The following is a 16493-nucleotide window of genomic DNA, read 5'->3' as shown; positions in this document are numbered from 1 at the left end:
AAAAATTTAAAACTCTCCTGACCAAAAAAAAAAAAAAAAAAAAAAAGAAGAAGAAGAAGAAGCGTTGCATAGACCACTCGACCACTCTAATTATCAGGCTGGATCTATACAGGACATATATTCATAGAGGAGAGTTTAAACTATATTCAATATTATTATAATTCACATGTGTATTCTTATACTGGTAGAGTTGACCCAAAGCAGAATTATAAGCCAGGTACAGTACATGCACTGAGGCTTTTCCCTGGTCTGTACTCTCCCCAAGTCCACTACTCTGAAGGGTCTTTCCCATTTCTGACCAAAAGCAGATCCCAGAAAAGATCTCATCCATCGCTTCTCACCAATCTAACACTTCAGAATTCAGTGTATTGTCTCAAAAGATGATGATAAACCTTTCGAAATCCCTGACCTAGAGATCTATTCATCCCCATAGAGAAGAATTTCATGTGTTTATTAAAATATTGATTTAGAGTGCCTGGGTGGTGTAGATAGTTGAGCATCCAACTCTTGGTTTCAGCTCAGGTCATGGTCTCATGGTTTGTGAGTATGAGCCTCACATTGGGCTCTGTGTTGATGGCATGGAGCCTGCTTGAGATTCTGTCTCTCCTTCTCTCTGTCCCTCCCTCACCTGTGCTTGCATGCTCTCTCTCTCTCTCTCTCTCTGAAAAATAAATAAACTAAAAAAAAAATTTTTTTTAATATAATTTATTTAATAAAGAAAAATCAGCCCTGGACCTGATGCATTCACTGGTGAATATGTAAAGAAGAACTAATCCCAATACTTCTCACTTTTCAAAAAAATTGAAGAGGAAAGAACACTTCCTAAGTCATTCTATGAAGCCAACGTTACCCTGATACCAAAGCAAAAGAAACTACAAGAAAAACAGAGAAACAAAAAACCTACAGGCCAGTATGAACACTGATGCAAAAATTCTCCAAAAAAATATTAGCCGCATATTAAAAGGATTACATACCGTAAACAAGTGAGATTTATTTCTGGAATGTAAGGATGGTTCAACATACCAAAATGTCAATGTAATATACCACATCTACAGAATGAAAGAAAGAAACCACATGATCATTCCAACCGATGAGAAAAAGCATTTGACAAAATGTGGTACACTCTCATAAGAAAGACATGCAACAAACCAGGAATAAAAAGAAACTACCTCGACATACTAAAACCACATGTTAAAAAAAAAAAAATGGAGCAAATGTCATATTCGATGGTGAAAGACTACAGACATTTCCTCTAGGTCAGGAAAAACACAAGGATGTGGACTTTCACCACTTTTATTCAACAAAGTACTAGAAGCCCTAGCCAGAGCAATTAGGCAATAAAAGGAAATAGAGGGCATCTAAATTGTAAAGGAAGAAGCAAAATCAACTCAGTCTGCAGATGAGATCATCTCATATGTGTAAACCAAAAAAAAAAAAAAAAAAAGCAAAACAAAACAAAAAAAACCCTAAAGGGCACCTGGAGCCTGGAGCCTGGCTTCGGATTCTGTGTCTCCCTCTCTGACTCAGTTGGAGGAGCAAGTGACTCTTGATCTGGGGTTCATCAATTTGAGACCCGTGGTGACTGCGGAAATTACTAAAAAAATAAACTTCTAAAAATTCCATACATTAAAATATATTCTTTGTACTGTAAAGTCAATGAGATTTGAAAAACCCTGAAGATCTGACCAAAAAAAACAAAACAAACAAACAAAAAAAAACCCTGTTAGAACCAACAAATGAATTCATCACAGCTTCAGGATATAAAGTTAACACACAAAAATCAGTCGTATTTCTATACACTCACAATAAACGACCTGACAAAGAAATTAATAATTCCATTTTCAATTATGTCAAAAGGAATAAAATACTTAAGAACTAATTTAACCAAAGAGGCAAAAGACTTGTACGTGGAAAACTACAAAATGTTGCTGAAAGAAATTAAAGGACAAATTAGTGAAAAAACACTCCATGTTCATAAACTGGGAAACAATGTTGTTAAGATGTCAATACTATACAAAACAATCTATAGATTCAACTCACTATCTATCAAACTCCCAATGATTTTTTTTATAGAAAGAGAAAAACCCAGGGTGCCTGCGTGGCTCAGTTAGTTAAGTGGGTGACTGATTTTGGCTCAGGTCATGGTCTCAGGATTCATGAGATCAAGCCCCACATCGGGCTCTGCACTATATCTTCCCCACCCCCTACCCGCCCCCCCCCCCAAATAAACAAACATGGAAGGAAGGAAGGAAGGAAGGAAGGAAGGAAGGAAGGAAGGAAGGAAAGAAGGAAGGAAGACCCATCCTAAAATTCATACAGAATCTCAAGAGATTAAGAATGGGACAGTCTTTTCAACAAATGGTGCTGGGAAAATTGGATATCCTCATGCAAAAGAATGAAGTTGGACCTTTATCTAACACTACATACACAAATTAACTCAAAATGGATCAAAGACCTAAATGTAAGACCTAAAAGTATAAACTTGAAGAAGAAAACATAGGGCAAATCTTCATGACATTGGATTTGGCAATGATTTCCTGGATAGGACACCAAAGGCATGGGCAACAAATGAAAAAGAAATAGGCAAACTGAACTTCATGACTGTTAAATTTGATAAGGTATTAATATCCAGAATATGTATATAACTGATAAAACTCAAAAGTAAAAAAAAAAAAAAAACTGATTCAAAAATGGGCAAAGGACTCGATCCCATATTTCTCCAAAGAAGATATACAAATAGCCAGTAAGTACATGGAAAAGATGCTCAACATCACTAATCATTAGGGAAATGCAAATCAGAATTATATGGAGATACTACCTCCCTCCTCTTAGAATGATTACTACCCCCCCCAAAAAAAAACAGAAAATAACAAGTGTTGACAATAACATGGAGAAATTAAAGATTTGTAAACCCTTGTGTTCATGTAAAATGGCACAGCTGCTGTGGAAAACAATGGGGCAATTTCTCAAAAAATTAAAAATAGAATCACCACATGATGCAACAATTCCATTTCTGGCTTATATACCCAAAAGAAATAAAAGCAGGGGCTCAGAAATATTTGTACACCCATGATCATCATCATTCACGATAGCTAAAACATGCAGGCAACCCAAATGTCTGTTGACAAATAAATGGATAAGCAAAATGTGGTATATACATACAACGGAATATTATTCAGCCTTAGGAAAATTCTGCAATATGCTACAACATGAAGAACCTGGATGATGTGATGATGCTCAGTGAAATAAGCCGGTTGCAAAACACAAATACTGTATGGTTCCACTTACATGACCTGCAATGGTCAAAAATCATAGAGGCAGATGGGGCGCCTGGGTGGCTCAGTCGGTTAAGCATCTGACTTCGGCTCAGGTCATGATCTCACAGTTTGTGGGTTCAAGCCCTGCATTGGGCTCTGTGCTGACAGCTCAGAGCCTGGAGCCTGGCTTCGGATTCTGTGTCTCCCTCTCTCTCTGTTCTTCCCCTACTCATGCTCTGTCTCTCTCTCTCCTTCAAAAATAAATTTAAAAAAACATTCAAAAATTTTTTTAAAAATCACAGAGGGGCGCCTGGGTGGCTCAGTTGGTTAAGCGTCCGACTTCGGCTCAGGTCACGATCTCACTGTCCGTGAGTTCGAGCCCCGCGTCGGGCTCTGTGCTGACTGCTCAGAGCCTGGAGCCTGTTTCAGATTCTGTGTCTCCCTCTCTCTCTGACCCTCCCCCGTTCATGCTCTGTCTCTCCCTGTCTCAAAAATAAATAAAACGTTAAAAAAAATTTTTTTTTAAAATCACAGAGGCAGAAAGGAGAATGGGGATTTCCAGGGGATTAGGGATGGGAGGGATGGGGAGTTAGTGTTCAATGGGTATAAGTTTTAGAGTTTACAGGATGAGGAGTTATGGAGATGGATGGTGGTGTGCATAATACCGTGCAACATTATGAACGTATTTGATACACTGAACTGTACAATTAAAAGTGGCCAAAACAGCGCATTTTATGTTATGTGTATTTTATTGTGATTTTTTTAATTGGGGGAGAAAAAAAAATCACAAGTTCACACCAATCAGAATGCAAAAATTTTCCAGGCTGACAAAACCGGGTGTCGGTAGGTATGGGTCTTACACTGATGATGGGAATGCAAAATGATCATCTTTTTGGAGGCAATTTGACAATAATGTAGTGAAAGCGGAATCTGCAACTTGTCAATACCATTTCTAGTTAGATACCCTGAAGAAATTCTTGCCCGTGAATAAGAGTTGCACAAGGCACTGTTCATCAATAGAAACAACGCAAGCAACACATCACGACTGATTAGCAATGGGTGCTACCCTGACAGTTAAAACAGATCTTCACATTTAGACATGGGGCAGGGGTGGAGGGGGGCAGATCTCAAAAATTCTAAGAAAAAGCAAGCTGCAGAATGACTGTACATTACGGTACAATTTGTATAAATGATCAAGCCACACACTATTTCAGGATGTCTGCATATATAGTAAAAATGTAAAAATACAGAACCGATCATCTTTGGGGAGGAGAAGCGATGGGATCAGGATGGGGTACGATAGAGGGGTACATCTATGTTAACGTTATGTACGCTGAATCTGAGTGGTGGGTACATGGGCATTTGTCAGCATCACTACGTATTTGCTGGATGTTTGAAATGTTTCACTTGACAAGAACACAGGTCTTCCAAGAACTTCTAGACCTAACCTGGAATGATTTCCAAGTCATGTGACAATTAGTAGCATCATTTTAAGCTATGTCGAAGGAATCTAAAGGTTTTCTAAAGTCATTTATTCCCTCATCCCCATAGATTTGTTGATTCACCAAAAATCATATTTTTAAAGCACTTACCCAATAGGCAGAGATAGTTGGGTTCAGTCAGTCGCGACAGTTTTGTGACCTGATTCAAGATGTTGTAAAGCTCTGTTGGTTCACACAAAACCAAACCAGCCATCCTACTGGGAAGAATCAATAATGTATAAGCTTAGTACCTCTTTATTTTATTTATTTACTTTAGAGTGAGAAAAAGCGCAAGAGCGAGCAGGGGAGAGAGGGAGAGGGAGGGAGAAAGAGGGGGGTAGGGAGGGGAAGACAGAACCTTAAGCAGGATCAATGCTCAGCATGGAGCCTAGTGGACTAGTGCCTCTTTCCATTTTATTTTTTATATATATATTTTAATTTTTAATGTTTATTTTTAAGAGAGAGAGTGCAAGCTGGGGAGGGGCAGAGAGAGGGAGACACAGAAACGAAAGCAGGCTCCAGGCTCTGAGCTGTCAGCACAGAGCCCAAGGTGGGGCTCGAACTCACGAACTGCGAGATCATGACCTGAGCCAAAGCCTGACGCTTAACCGACTGCGCCACCCAGGCGCCCCCTTCTTTCTATTTTAAATGAATGCCCAAAGATACTGGATTAAACTCTTTAACACACCTTCAAACAAAGATGAAAATAATCATGAAGGTGATCCGGAAAGCTTCAAAAATTTGTAGTAACGTGCATCACAGAAAATCAAGTATTGTACACAGCGTATCTGAGCCAGAGAAATACACAGTAGGCTGTAATACAGTCACCGATTCCTTTCTTCTTTCATTTCACTACTGAGCACCTACTGTATACCAGGCACTGGAAATAACTGGTGAAACAGACTACCCTCATGAAGGTTACAGCCTAGCATGGAATACAGACATTGAGCCAAAAACCACATTATAAACAGGAAAAGCATTACAAGAGTCAGCATCCAGTGTTGGAGGACAAGCTAACAGGAGGGCCTCATCTGGCTGGAGCAGACAGAAAGGGCTGAGATGTGACTGCTAGGCTGAACCAGGTGGCTATGCAAGACTTAGCCAGGCAGAGAAGGGAGAGAGGGTGAGGAAGGGAAGAACATTCAGTACTTGACAGAGTCCAAAGGAGGCTGGTGTGACAGCAGGTAGAGAGAGATAAGCCATGACCCTGCGGAGGGGCCTTGTAGGCTTAGGACAAAGATCACGGAGGCCAAAGTTGGGTGGAGAATCGCTGATGTGTACTGACAGAACTGCCCGCCCGGGCTGGGCTGGGCTCTTTTGCCCCAAGAACATGGAGGGGGAAAGGTTGGGCCTGTGCAGCCACTTGTACAGGGAGGCTACCTTTTAGCAGGGGTGGGGGCTACAAAGAGTTAGCCAGCAGGCCTCTGGCGGCCAGCAGGGGGCATGTGGGAGAGAAGTTGAGTCTAGGGATAATCTTGCTCAGGACAGTTAGGACCCACTTCAGAGTAACCAGTAGAATGCTCTTGGGAAAGGCCACCCCCCTCACCATGGGCCCTGGATCCTTCCCATTAAGTCAGACTTTGGTCCTCAGCCTCCCCTCCAACATCACCAATTTCAGCCTCCACATGGATCATTCCTATCAGCAGGCAAACATCCTCGGTACCCATCTCTGTTCTCTACAGAGAGACGTCTCACTCCCTCCACTTCCTCGCTTCCAGACTCTCTAGGTCCAAATCCTGGCTGTGCCGCTTACTGTCGGCTGCCTGATCAGGGGGGAGTAATTAGTCTCTCTGCGCCTCAGTTTCTACCTCTATAAAACAGGGCTATTAGTAATATTGCCACTTCTGTAAAAAACAAGATAATAGCACCTCCCTATTGTGTGTGGATTAATGAAATTACACATGTGAGACATTCTGAACAGGGAAGAAATGCAATCTTCTCCCCTGGAGCCCATCGAACCGTAGGAATTGTTCTTATCAAGGCCATCAACAATGTCCACCTTGCCTCAGCCATTAATCACTTCTCCCTGGGCTCAAAGGATGGAGCCTCTTAGCACTTAACCCAGTTCAGCATCCCTCCCTCCCAATACTCTCTACTCTCAGAACACTCCACTCCCCAGGCTTCTCTTCTCCCACTGTTTGTTGCTACTTGGTCTTCTGGGTGGGAGGCTCTACCTCCTCATGTTAAGAAAGTCCACGGGGCTCCTGGGTGGCTCAGTCAGTTAAGTTTTCAACTCCTGGTTTCCGCTCAGGTCACCATGATCTCACACTTCAGGAGCTGGAACCCCTCATTGGGCTCTGCACTTGACACTGAGGAGCCTGCTTGGGATTCTCTCTCTCTCTCCCTCTCTCTCTGTTTATTTTAAGAGAGAGAGCACAAGTAGGGGAGAAACAAAATGAAAATAAAAAGATATTTAGATACATCCGGTCATGATCTCACAGTTCACAAGCTGGAGCCCTGCATCAGGCTCTGTGCTGACAGCTTATATCCTGGAGCCTGCTTTGGATTCTGTGTCTCCCTCCTTCTCTGACCTCCCTGGCTCACGCTCTGTCTCTCTCTCTCAAAACATTAAAAAAAAATTTTTTTAAGATATATTTAAAAAAAAAAAAGTCCTTAGGCAGTCATCTCTTTCCTTCTCTGTCTGCACTCTCTCTGTAGGACAGGGCTCTCAACCTCAGCACCATTGACATTGACATTGACATTCGAGGCCAGATAATTCTGTGCTGTGGGGGGCTGACCTGTGCATTGCAGGATGTTTAGCAGCATCCCTGGCCTCCACCCCGTAGATGTCAGTAGCAAAGCCCTCCCCACCCAGTTGTAAACAACCCAAACTGTTTCTGGATGTTGCCAAATGTCCCCTGAAAGAAGAGGGCAAGTCACTGCTACTTGAGAACCACTACTAGAAGATCTAGAGCCTAGGGGTGCCTGGGGGTTCAGTCGGTTAAGTGTCTGACATTGGCTCAGGTCATGATGTCAAGGTCCATGGGTTTGAGTCCCATGTCGGGCTCTGTGTTGACAGCTCAGAGCCTGGAGCCTGTTTTGGATTATGTGTCTCCCTCTCTCTGCCCCTCCCCCACTCATGCTGTCTCTCTCTGTCTCTTTAAAATAAATGTTAAGGGGCGCCTGGGTGGCTCAGTCGGTTAAGCGGCCGACTTCGGCTCAGGTCATGATCTCGCGGTCCGTGAGTTCGAGCCCCGCGTCGGGCTCTGTGCTGACCGCTCAGAGCCTGGAGCCTGTTTCAGATTCTGTGTCTCCCTCTCTCTGACCCTCCCCTGTTCATGCTCTGTCTCTCTCTGTCTCAAAAAAATAAATAAACATTAAAAAAAAATTAAAAAAATAAATAAAATAAATAAATGTTAAAAAAGCAACTAAAGAAAAAAAAAAAGATCTAGAGTCTAAGTGATGTGAATACCATTTATAAACCAATGAGTCCCAAATCGTAGTCCTGCTTGACCTCTCCATTGAGCTCGACCTACCTGGATGCCTCATTGGGCCTCTCAAACATAACATGGCCAAAACAACTTTTAATTCACACGTGCCCCTACCTCCAATACCTCTCTTTTAGTTTCCTCAGCCTGAAAAGACAGCACCATTATCCACCTAGCTATTCAAGTCCATACCCCGAATCCCTCTTTCCCCCGGCCCCTCACATCCAATCTATCAGCTCTAGTACTTAAACATACTTCAAACCCATCCACTTTGCTCCAGCTCCAGAGCTAACCTTCTACACTATCATCTCTCTCCTGGTGATGCCATACTTCCCAACTGAGCTTCTGGCTTCTTGCTTTCTCCCTATGATCTCATCTTTACATGGCACTCAGGGCGATCTTTTCAAACTATGGGTGTCTTCGTCTTCACCTCACTGCCACCATTCGACACAACGCACTCATCGGTTTCCTTGCTTTACCACCAATCTTATCCTCTGGGAATGTGTGGGGCATACATACAACAAAGGGCAGGGACCTTGCCCTTTTGTTCACTGTATCCTCACCCAGTGCCCACGATTTTTGGTGAATGGTGCTCAATAAGCACACGTTGGATGAATAGTCACCATTCCTGCCTTCGTCAATGGGGCCATCTTGACTTGAGGCCACACAGACGCGCCTAAGGACCTCCCCACTCCCACCCCCAGTCACATCCCAGATCCTCTGCCTCTGAAAGCCCGGGTTCACTAGTGGCATCCAGGTGAAAACCCAGCCCCAGGGATCAACTCCTCCAGAGTTCTCTCCTTCCCCAAGGGAGAACTCTCCCTGGTCAAGCGAGAACTGCCCTCATCTGCTGATAAAGTATGAGAGGGATAAGAACAGCTCCTGAACCTAACAGCACAGTTTTGTGGGGTTTTTTAATGTTTATTTTTGAGAGAGGAGAGCATGAGCAGAGGAAGGGCAGAGAGAGACAGGGGGGAGAGAGGGTCCAAAGCGGGCTCTGTGCTGACAGCAGAGAGCCAGATGTAGAACTCAAACTCACGAACCAGGAGATTGTGACCTGAGCTGAAGTCGAACGCTTAACCAACTGCCACTATCACCCCTGCCCCTAAACGGCACAGTTCTGAAAGAGGACGCAGCCCTGTGAGCTAAGATCACGGGCACTGCTAGCCCGGGCAGGTGGAAGGCTTTCCACTTCTTTTAGTGCTGCTCCCACCTCTACAAGGTTGACAATGCTCTTGGCTCGGCTGTTGGGCCCTGAGAATATTTTGACATTTTGAGCTTTTACACAGACCGTTAAACTAATGTTGGCAAGTTTTTGCCAAAAGTATTTTCCTTTGTGAGTTCCACTAAAGCGGACTGAATTCCTTGATTTCATTTCATCGTTAACTAATTCTGATTTTTTGCAATTTTGTTTAGCCAAAATTAGTTTCCCCAAGATCAAGCCTTTTTTTTCTGTGTGATTTTTACAATAAGGGTTTGATCCCTCAGTCAGATGTTTATCCTAGCAGCATTGACTATGATTATTTCTATCAAGCATCCTTTTCCTAATGGCCTGTTCAAAACACTAGTGCCAAAATGGCAAGTTTAGGACATCCCCCTGTGGACTCTTTCAGCAGAGATAGAGATAGGCTCCTTTTGAGACTTTGGGGGTGGGGGTCAGTGTGATGGGTTTTGCAGGGGAATGGGGCAGGCAGATGGGAAGAGTGGCCAGAGGAAGCTGGCTTCAGGGAGTCAGAGAGACCAATCTTCCTGTGAATTGACCAGTTTGGGAAACCCACATGGCTTTGTGGGTGGCAAGCAGAGCCACCCCAAAACACTTGCACATTACACACCCACCAGTAGGGAAGTTCTTCACCCTTCACTGTAAAGGCCTGGCCTCTCTCCGAACCAGGCGTGTGTGCAGCTCTGTCGGCCCAGAGCTGTCTGGACGCAATTGGGCTGGTAAACTCCACTCCAGTGAGGACACAAGGTCTATATTCGGGGAAAACTGCCAGTTAGGAAGGGATGTTTCATTAGGGGTTGACACAGCCTGAGATGAAGCTGGAAACTAGCCAGACCCAGCCCTTCTTGCCTCTCTGTGCTTGAAAGGCCGTACCAGATCCTTTGGGTACACAAGGACTTCCATTCTGGCTGATGGCATCGCAGACAGAGGCTGGGCCTCACATCAGGCTTCTCAAAGGACCTTCAGGACAGAGTTTGGTCAACTCTTGGCCTCACACAGTCTGGGTGGACACAACTGATGGGCTTCTGGTGGAGAAGAGGCAATGCTCCATGCTCCTGGAGAAGCCAGCCCATAAGCTTTACTGTGGGTTCCTGGCTCAGGCTAAGCAGGAACCAGAGGACTGCACAGATAGGACTCAGGGTCCACAGCTAACCCCACTATGCTCTGGTTCTCTGTGTGAAGCAGAGGCTGTGCCAGGATGACCAAGGCTTAAATACAGGAACAGGCTTTAACACTATAACTATCACCTATAAACTGAAGCAGTTTACACAGGATTACACTGGAAAGGCTATAGGAATGCGACGTTGAAACGACAGACATAAATTGCCCAGCACTGGCCCTGGTGTGGAGCAGGAGCTTAGGAAACAGAAGTTCCTTCACTCCTACCCTCTCTCTCCTTTCAATTTCACCTAGGAGCCTCTGACAGCTCCAAATCCAGTAGACCCAGAGCACCATTCAGAGAATCTCGGGCCAAGGAGCGAAGCAGGAGCTAGCCAAGTTTGTAAGTAGAGGGAGCCTTTGGTGTTGCTGTAGAGTCAATATCCCCAAGGATCTGGTATAGCCTTTCCTCAATCACAGCCTGCCCCTTGACAAAACTAGAGCACATAGCACCAGGCTGTAGCACCACGGGGTTGTGGAGGCTACCCGAGTGGTCTTGAAATCAGAGGCACACCAGGTCCTACTGTTAGCGATGGCCAGAATCTCTGTATTTTGGAAGCAACAGGTATGGGCCAGGGGCCCAGACCCAGCTGCACACATCCCCATCCCTTGCCTTCAACCTTGCCTTCACTCCCATGTCCCCACACCTAGGTACACTACACACCTGAGAGGTACCCTACTAGTCCTGAGAGTGACAGGTCTTGCAGGCAATTCACCCGTCAGAGGTAGGGGCTGGTGAACTGCAACCAGTTTGGGTCAGGTCCCAAAGGCCGTGACCATGACATCTGGTCTCTTCTCCTCCCACTCGGCCACCAGCACTTGCCTCTCCTCTGCTCCTTGATCAGGCTTAGGCCTCCCTTTCTGCTCCTCTGGCATGGGTCCTCGGCCCTGACCAGGCTCTGGACTGGGCACTGCTCCTACTTCCCTGACCTCTGGCTGACCTGGGAGATGGAAGGCTCTGCTCCTGACTCAGATCGGCCACCGTTGGCGACTCAGCTCTTGGGAGCTCCTTGCCGGTGCTTCTTGCTGCCATGCTGCTGGCCCACCACCTCCTACGTGTTCGGCCGGAACAGGTCTTGGAAGCCAAGTCCTTTGACTTCTGGCAGACGTGAGCCACAGCTAAGTTAAAGCTATTTATCCCGATACAGTTCTGTTTTAAAACATCCAAGAGCACCTAGAGAAAAATAAACTCCCATGCAAGGTGGAATGATTACCACCTTTCTAACTTTTTCTTTTAGCTCCAAGGATCTGAAAGGAGAGATTGAAAATACTTCTCTTGAGGGGAGCCTGGGTGGCTCAGTGGGTTAAGCGTCCGACTCTTGGTTTCTGCTCAGGTCATGATCTCACGGTTCAGGAGTTCTAGCCCTGCATCTGGCTCTGTGCTGGTGGTGCAGAGTCTGCTTGAGATTCTCTCTCTCCGCCCCTCCCCTGCTCACTCTCTCAAAATAAATAAATAAATAAACTTAAAAATTTTTGAAAAAAAAAATACTTCACTTGAGGTATGATTTTAGGGTTGAAGAGAAGATAGGTTAGCACATATACTGCACATATATACATTCATATGGGATATGTATCCAACATATATATAGGTTAGCATATATAGCAGCTAATAGCAGAGACAGGATAGCCCATGACCATGGTCTAAGCCTATTGTAAGGCACAAAACGGTCAGTATATGTGGATGTGGATGGCTTGTGTACGTGAGGGGTAGGGCAAGGGGGGGGGGGTGAATATATTCGCATATCATATATAAAAACATACAATGAAAAACAAACAAAATGAAACCATGGTGACAGAAGCAACAGTCTTGGGGGGACTGATGTAAAGGAGCATGAAGGAACTTTCTGGAATAGTGAAAATGTTTTATAGATTGTGTTGGGGGTGGCGATTAAGGGTGTAAATAGTAAAAAACAGTCAACTGAACACTTAAGATCTGTATCATATACAAACCATACAACAATAAAAATAAATCCCCCTTGTAGATTCACGTTTGTGTGTTCAAAGATATGAATACGCAGGTGTGTATGTGTGGATAGGAGTGTATGCAGCCCCACTTGTACATTGGTAACCTTGGTCTAGGGTCTGGGCTGTGGAAACCATGTGGACTTGGACACACAGAAGTACACACTGCAGAATTCAGCTTGGCCTCCACAGCTGTCAACTAATCCCTTTCTCACTATTCATTTGCCCAGAATTTTCCCAGTTGCTATAACTGTTATCCAAACCTCCTCAACCCTCCTGGGGTCCCCATGGAGCATATTCTCTCATTTCCTATTTCTTGCCTGGGAAAGTTAAGGCTACTAGGTGTGAACAGCCCTTCTCAGCCAGCTGCACCCCCCCCCACCCCCACCCCCCCCACCCCCCCGCCAATCTCCGTTGGGGGCGGGGGGGGGGGAGGCTACATGCTTTCTCCTGGAATCCTCTGACTTTATCCTCTCCCACTTAATCTTTCTCTCCTTTCAGGATCTCGGAGTTCTCCCCCCTCCTCCATTAGCATCTTTCTGAATTCCAAAATTCACAAGCCTGAGCTTTCTTGAAACAATTCATAAAGCCAGAAAGAAAATCCCTAGAATAGCTTGGCCTATGCCCTTTGAAGCTAGTGCAGGCAGAGAGGCAGGTGCCGGGCCCCAGCCCGGAAAAGTCTGAGGTTGGCTAGCTGTTAGCAAAGCAAGGAGAGTCAGATGCATTTGAAATGCCTTGCGCTCACCCAACTTCCACCCCAGGATTTTTTGGGGCAAAGGATGTGTGTTTCCTATAGATAAAATGTGGGCAAGAGAGAAGGCCAGCTAGAAGCCATCATAAAGGGACTTTGACCAAGATGACCACTTGGAGGCACAATGGGCCAACTGCAGGTAGTAGGGAATTCCAGAAACCAGGGGCTGAAGAACAACTGAAAGCAAGACTGAGGCATAACCACTTAGGTCAAAGGAACTGCAGCTAGAGGCCCACACAAGCACCACATGGAAGATAATCAGCTACAAACTCCTGTCAAGCTCAGAGAATACTAATACCAGATGACACAGGGACCTTTCCTGCCCCTACCTCTACTCCTACAACTGCAGTCTGAAGCCACAGTCTTTCAGGGGAGGTGGGGGTGTGAGGAAGCAAGATGGGAGAAATGGGAGAAGTCAAGCACTCTCCCCTCCAAGGGTGGGAGCCTAAAGCAAGCTTAAGAGAGGAAGAGGAGAGGCTTGGACACTGAATTCGCTTGATTTGACTACTAATGTAAACGGGACATTATGGCTATTGCGCGAAGTCTGTTTCGATGACTGGGGTGATCCGAGAGCAAGCAAAGAAATAAAGCAAGCATGGGGACGACAACAAAGCTGTTTCAGGACTGCAGTAGGCTTTCTGGACGAGGCCCTGCATGTTCAGTGTAACAGTCACACATGCAAAGGACAGCAGAGACACGCCGTTTAATACAGCAGCTGTTAATGCTGTTATGAGCAATCTTGGGATTTGAAGGGAAGCAGCTATGAACTGAATGCGAGGCTGGCTTTTCTAACAGTCAAGTTGCTTGGGATGGCCCGAGTAGACAACTTGGCAAGGAGAGGGAGGGTGTAGCCCAGTTGTAGGAGTGTGAGACTCCATGATTCACATTTTTCTCAGGGCCTCACCTCTCTCTCCCCTCTACAGGGATGCCTTTGGCCCTGGCCTCTCTCATGGGTTTCAATCCCACATTTCATGTTGGAGTAACTCCCAACCTGTCCACCGATATTTCTATGTGGACAAATCACCATCACTTCTAATTCAACCCAACTAAAATGGAGCTATTTTTTGCCTCTCTAGCCAGCTCTCCTTCCACATAACCCCCAAATCCCATTTCTGTACTTATATACTTCTCAGTCTGATCTTCCACATTTCTTTCATTCCTTTCTTTAAAAAAATTATATATATTATATATAATGTATATGTATATATAATTATATATATACACATATATATATATGTATATATGTATATATATATAAAGGGAGAGAGGGAGCGAGAAGGTGCACATGCACTGGGAGGGGCAGAGAGAATCCCAAGGGGGCTCCATGCTATCAGTGCAGAGCCCGATGTGGGGCTCGATCCCACGAACCATGAGATCATGGCCTGAGCCAAAAATCAAGAGTTGGATGCTTAACTGACTGAACCACCCAGGTGCCCCCATCTTTCATTTCTTAAACCCACAAACTAATCAATTTTTCCCTGGAGACTTCTCCCTCATTGGCCCCACTCCCTCCATGTCTATGGCCACCGTAACTCAGATCTTTAACATCTCCTAGGATAGCCTCCCAAACAATTTCCCTGCCCTCCAGATCTTGCCATCCGAATCCTTGGCATGTTAAGGTCAGTCCAATCTTCCCCCATAGTGCCAGTGGCATCATCATAAACACTTGCTGCCTAAGGAATAAAATATAAACTTCTCAGCTAACATTCGTTGCTCCTGCACAATGTTTGTTCATTTGTTTTGCAACCCGCTTTTCTCAGCCTTATCTAGAGCTATTCAACTCTTCCAAAATTCAGAGATCTATGCTCAGTCTGCTGGACAGTAAAGGCTCAGGGATGAGAGATGTACCTGACCACAAGGTAGTCTCGGTTCTAGTGGTAAAATAGAGGGGTAAATAATTAACCAGAGAACAGTTGGTGGTAAGATACACTGCTCGTCTGCAGGTCCCCACTCCAACAGAGAGGATCTATTCACCATCTGTAGACTTGGGCTTTCCTAGCCCCAGGTTTTACTTTGGACTCTTCTTCCTCAACTCAAACACTTGCACCCCCACAGCCAGGCAGGGCTGTCTCTCTTCTCTGGAGTCGAATGGTCCCACTGAGTAACTCCCTCCGGAATGTCTCAGCTTGTTGCAGGGTTGGATGCACCTCCTGTTCTCATCGCACCTCGTAACTCTCCTAGTGTGGCCCATATCTTGCTGCCTGCAATTTGCCCCTCTCTCCCGCAAGACTCAGCTCCCTGAACGCAAGAAAATGGGCGGATCTTGTTAAACCAACAACCTGCTGCACCTCTATCTGTCCCCCACCCCCACCCCTTGGCTGAGGGCAAGGAACTCTCTGTGTACCCAGGAAACAGTTGGGGGGAAAGAAAGCTTCTATAATTCAGCTTATAAATGTAAGTGATAAGTTCCTTGTGAGCAAGAACCACAGCTTTACTTCCTGTCTGGATAAACTCCAAACAAATCCCCTTATAGCTGGGTGTCAAGCGACAGTTTCTCCGTACCTAAAGCAGAAACAATGTGGCCGTGTTCACAGCATGGCTGGGTAGACCTGAGGAGTAGGGATCGGGTGACCGTGCAAGTTACCACCTAGATACCAGTTTCCTCCTCTGCAACACGGGGCTGCTTTCCTGAAACTATAACGGTGCCTCGCCCAGCAGTGCTGTGTCCGCCATTCTCAGTGGTGGTGTTTGTAAAGCTCTCTGAACCCTAACAGAGGGTCCTGTGCACCTCCAAGGACTAGGGTACTGGTGGGTGGGCGGTACGTGTACGTGACCCGGGGGAAGGTGGGGTGCATCGAAGTGACTGATGAGAGGGGACCCCATTCTCCCACCCCACCCCCAGGGCTCAACCTCCTCTCCCCTTTTCTTTTCTAGAGCTTTCCAGAGCTCGGAGGCCCTGAGGCCTCCCGGAGCAGGCTGGGTGGTCTGGGCTGAGGTCTAGGGTCCGGACCGCACCCCCTCCGCCGGGCCTGCAGCGCGACCTCGACCTGTCTCCCTGTCAGGGCCTTTGTCTGGAGCCCCACCTGTAAAATGGCTCCTCTAAGGCTCTTCCAGTCTAAATCTCGACCTCTTCCACCGCTCTGGTGAGAACTCTCCCTCCCACTCGCGACCGCGGCTCCACCACCGGCCGCACGGAACGCTTCGCGCGCTACGACCCTGCCCTGACGGCGCTTCCTGCGCGCAGAAATCGAGCCCCCGCAGTCCTTCTCCACCACAACCCAGAGATGGACGTGA

At 45.9% G+C, this 16493-nt stretch overlaps 1 protein-coding gene across 5 annotated transcripts in view; it reads right to left on the bottom strand.

The window, feature by feature from the left end:
* STYXL1 (serine/threonine/tyrosine interacting like 1) overlaps positions 1-16476 on the bottom strand; it is a 71514-nt gene extending 55038 nt beyond the window's left edge. For 4 of the 5 annotated variants that reach the window (XM_042922594.1, XM_042922596.1, XM_042922597.1 and 1 more), the window contains exons 1-2: positions 16283-16476; positions 4850-4953 (exon numbers count right to left, since the gene is read on the bottom strand). In XM_042922594.1, the coding sequence (XP_042778528.1) occupies positions 4850-4952 (103 nt within the window). In that variant the 5' untranslated portion in view covers position 4953; positions 16283-16476. Of the gene's footprint in view, positions 1-4849; positions 4957-16282 lie in introns of all 5 variants that reach the window. The other variant, XM_042922595.1, reaches the window with a different exon arrangement.
* Between the last annotated feature and the right edge of the window lie 17 nt (positions 16477-16493).

The sequence above is a fragment of the Panthera leo genome, chromosome E3 (genome assembly GCF_018350215.1).
Source record: "Panthera leo isolate Ple1 chromosome E3, P.leo_Ple1_pat1.1, whole genome shotgun sequence".
Taxonomy (NCBI): Eukaryota; Metazoa; Chordata; class Mammalia; order Carnivora; family Felidae; genus Panthera; species Panthera leo.
This window is presented reverse-complemented; position numbering and strand designations above follow the sequence as displayed.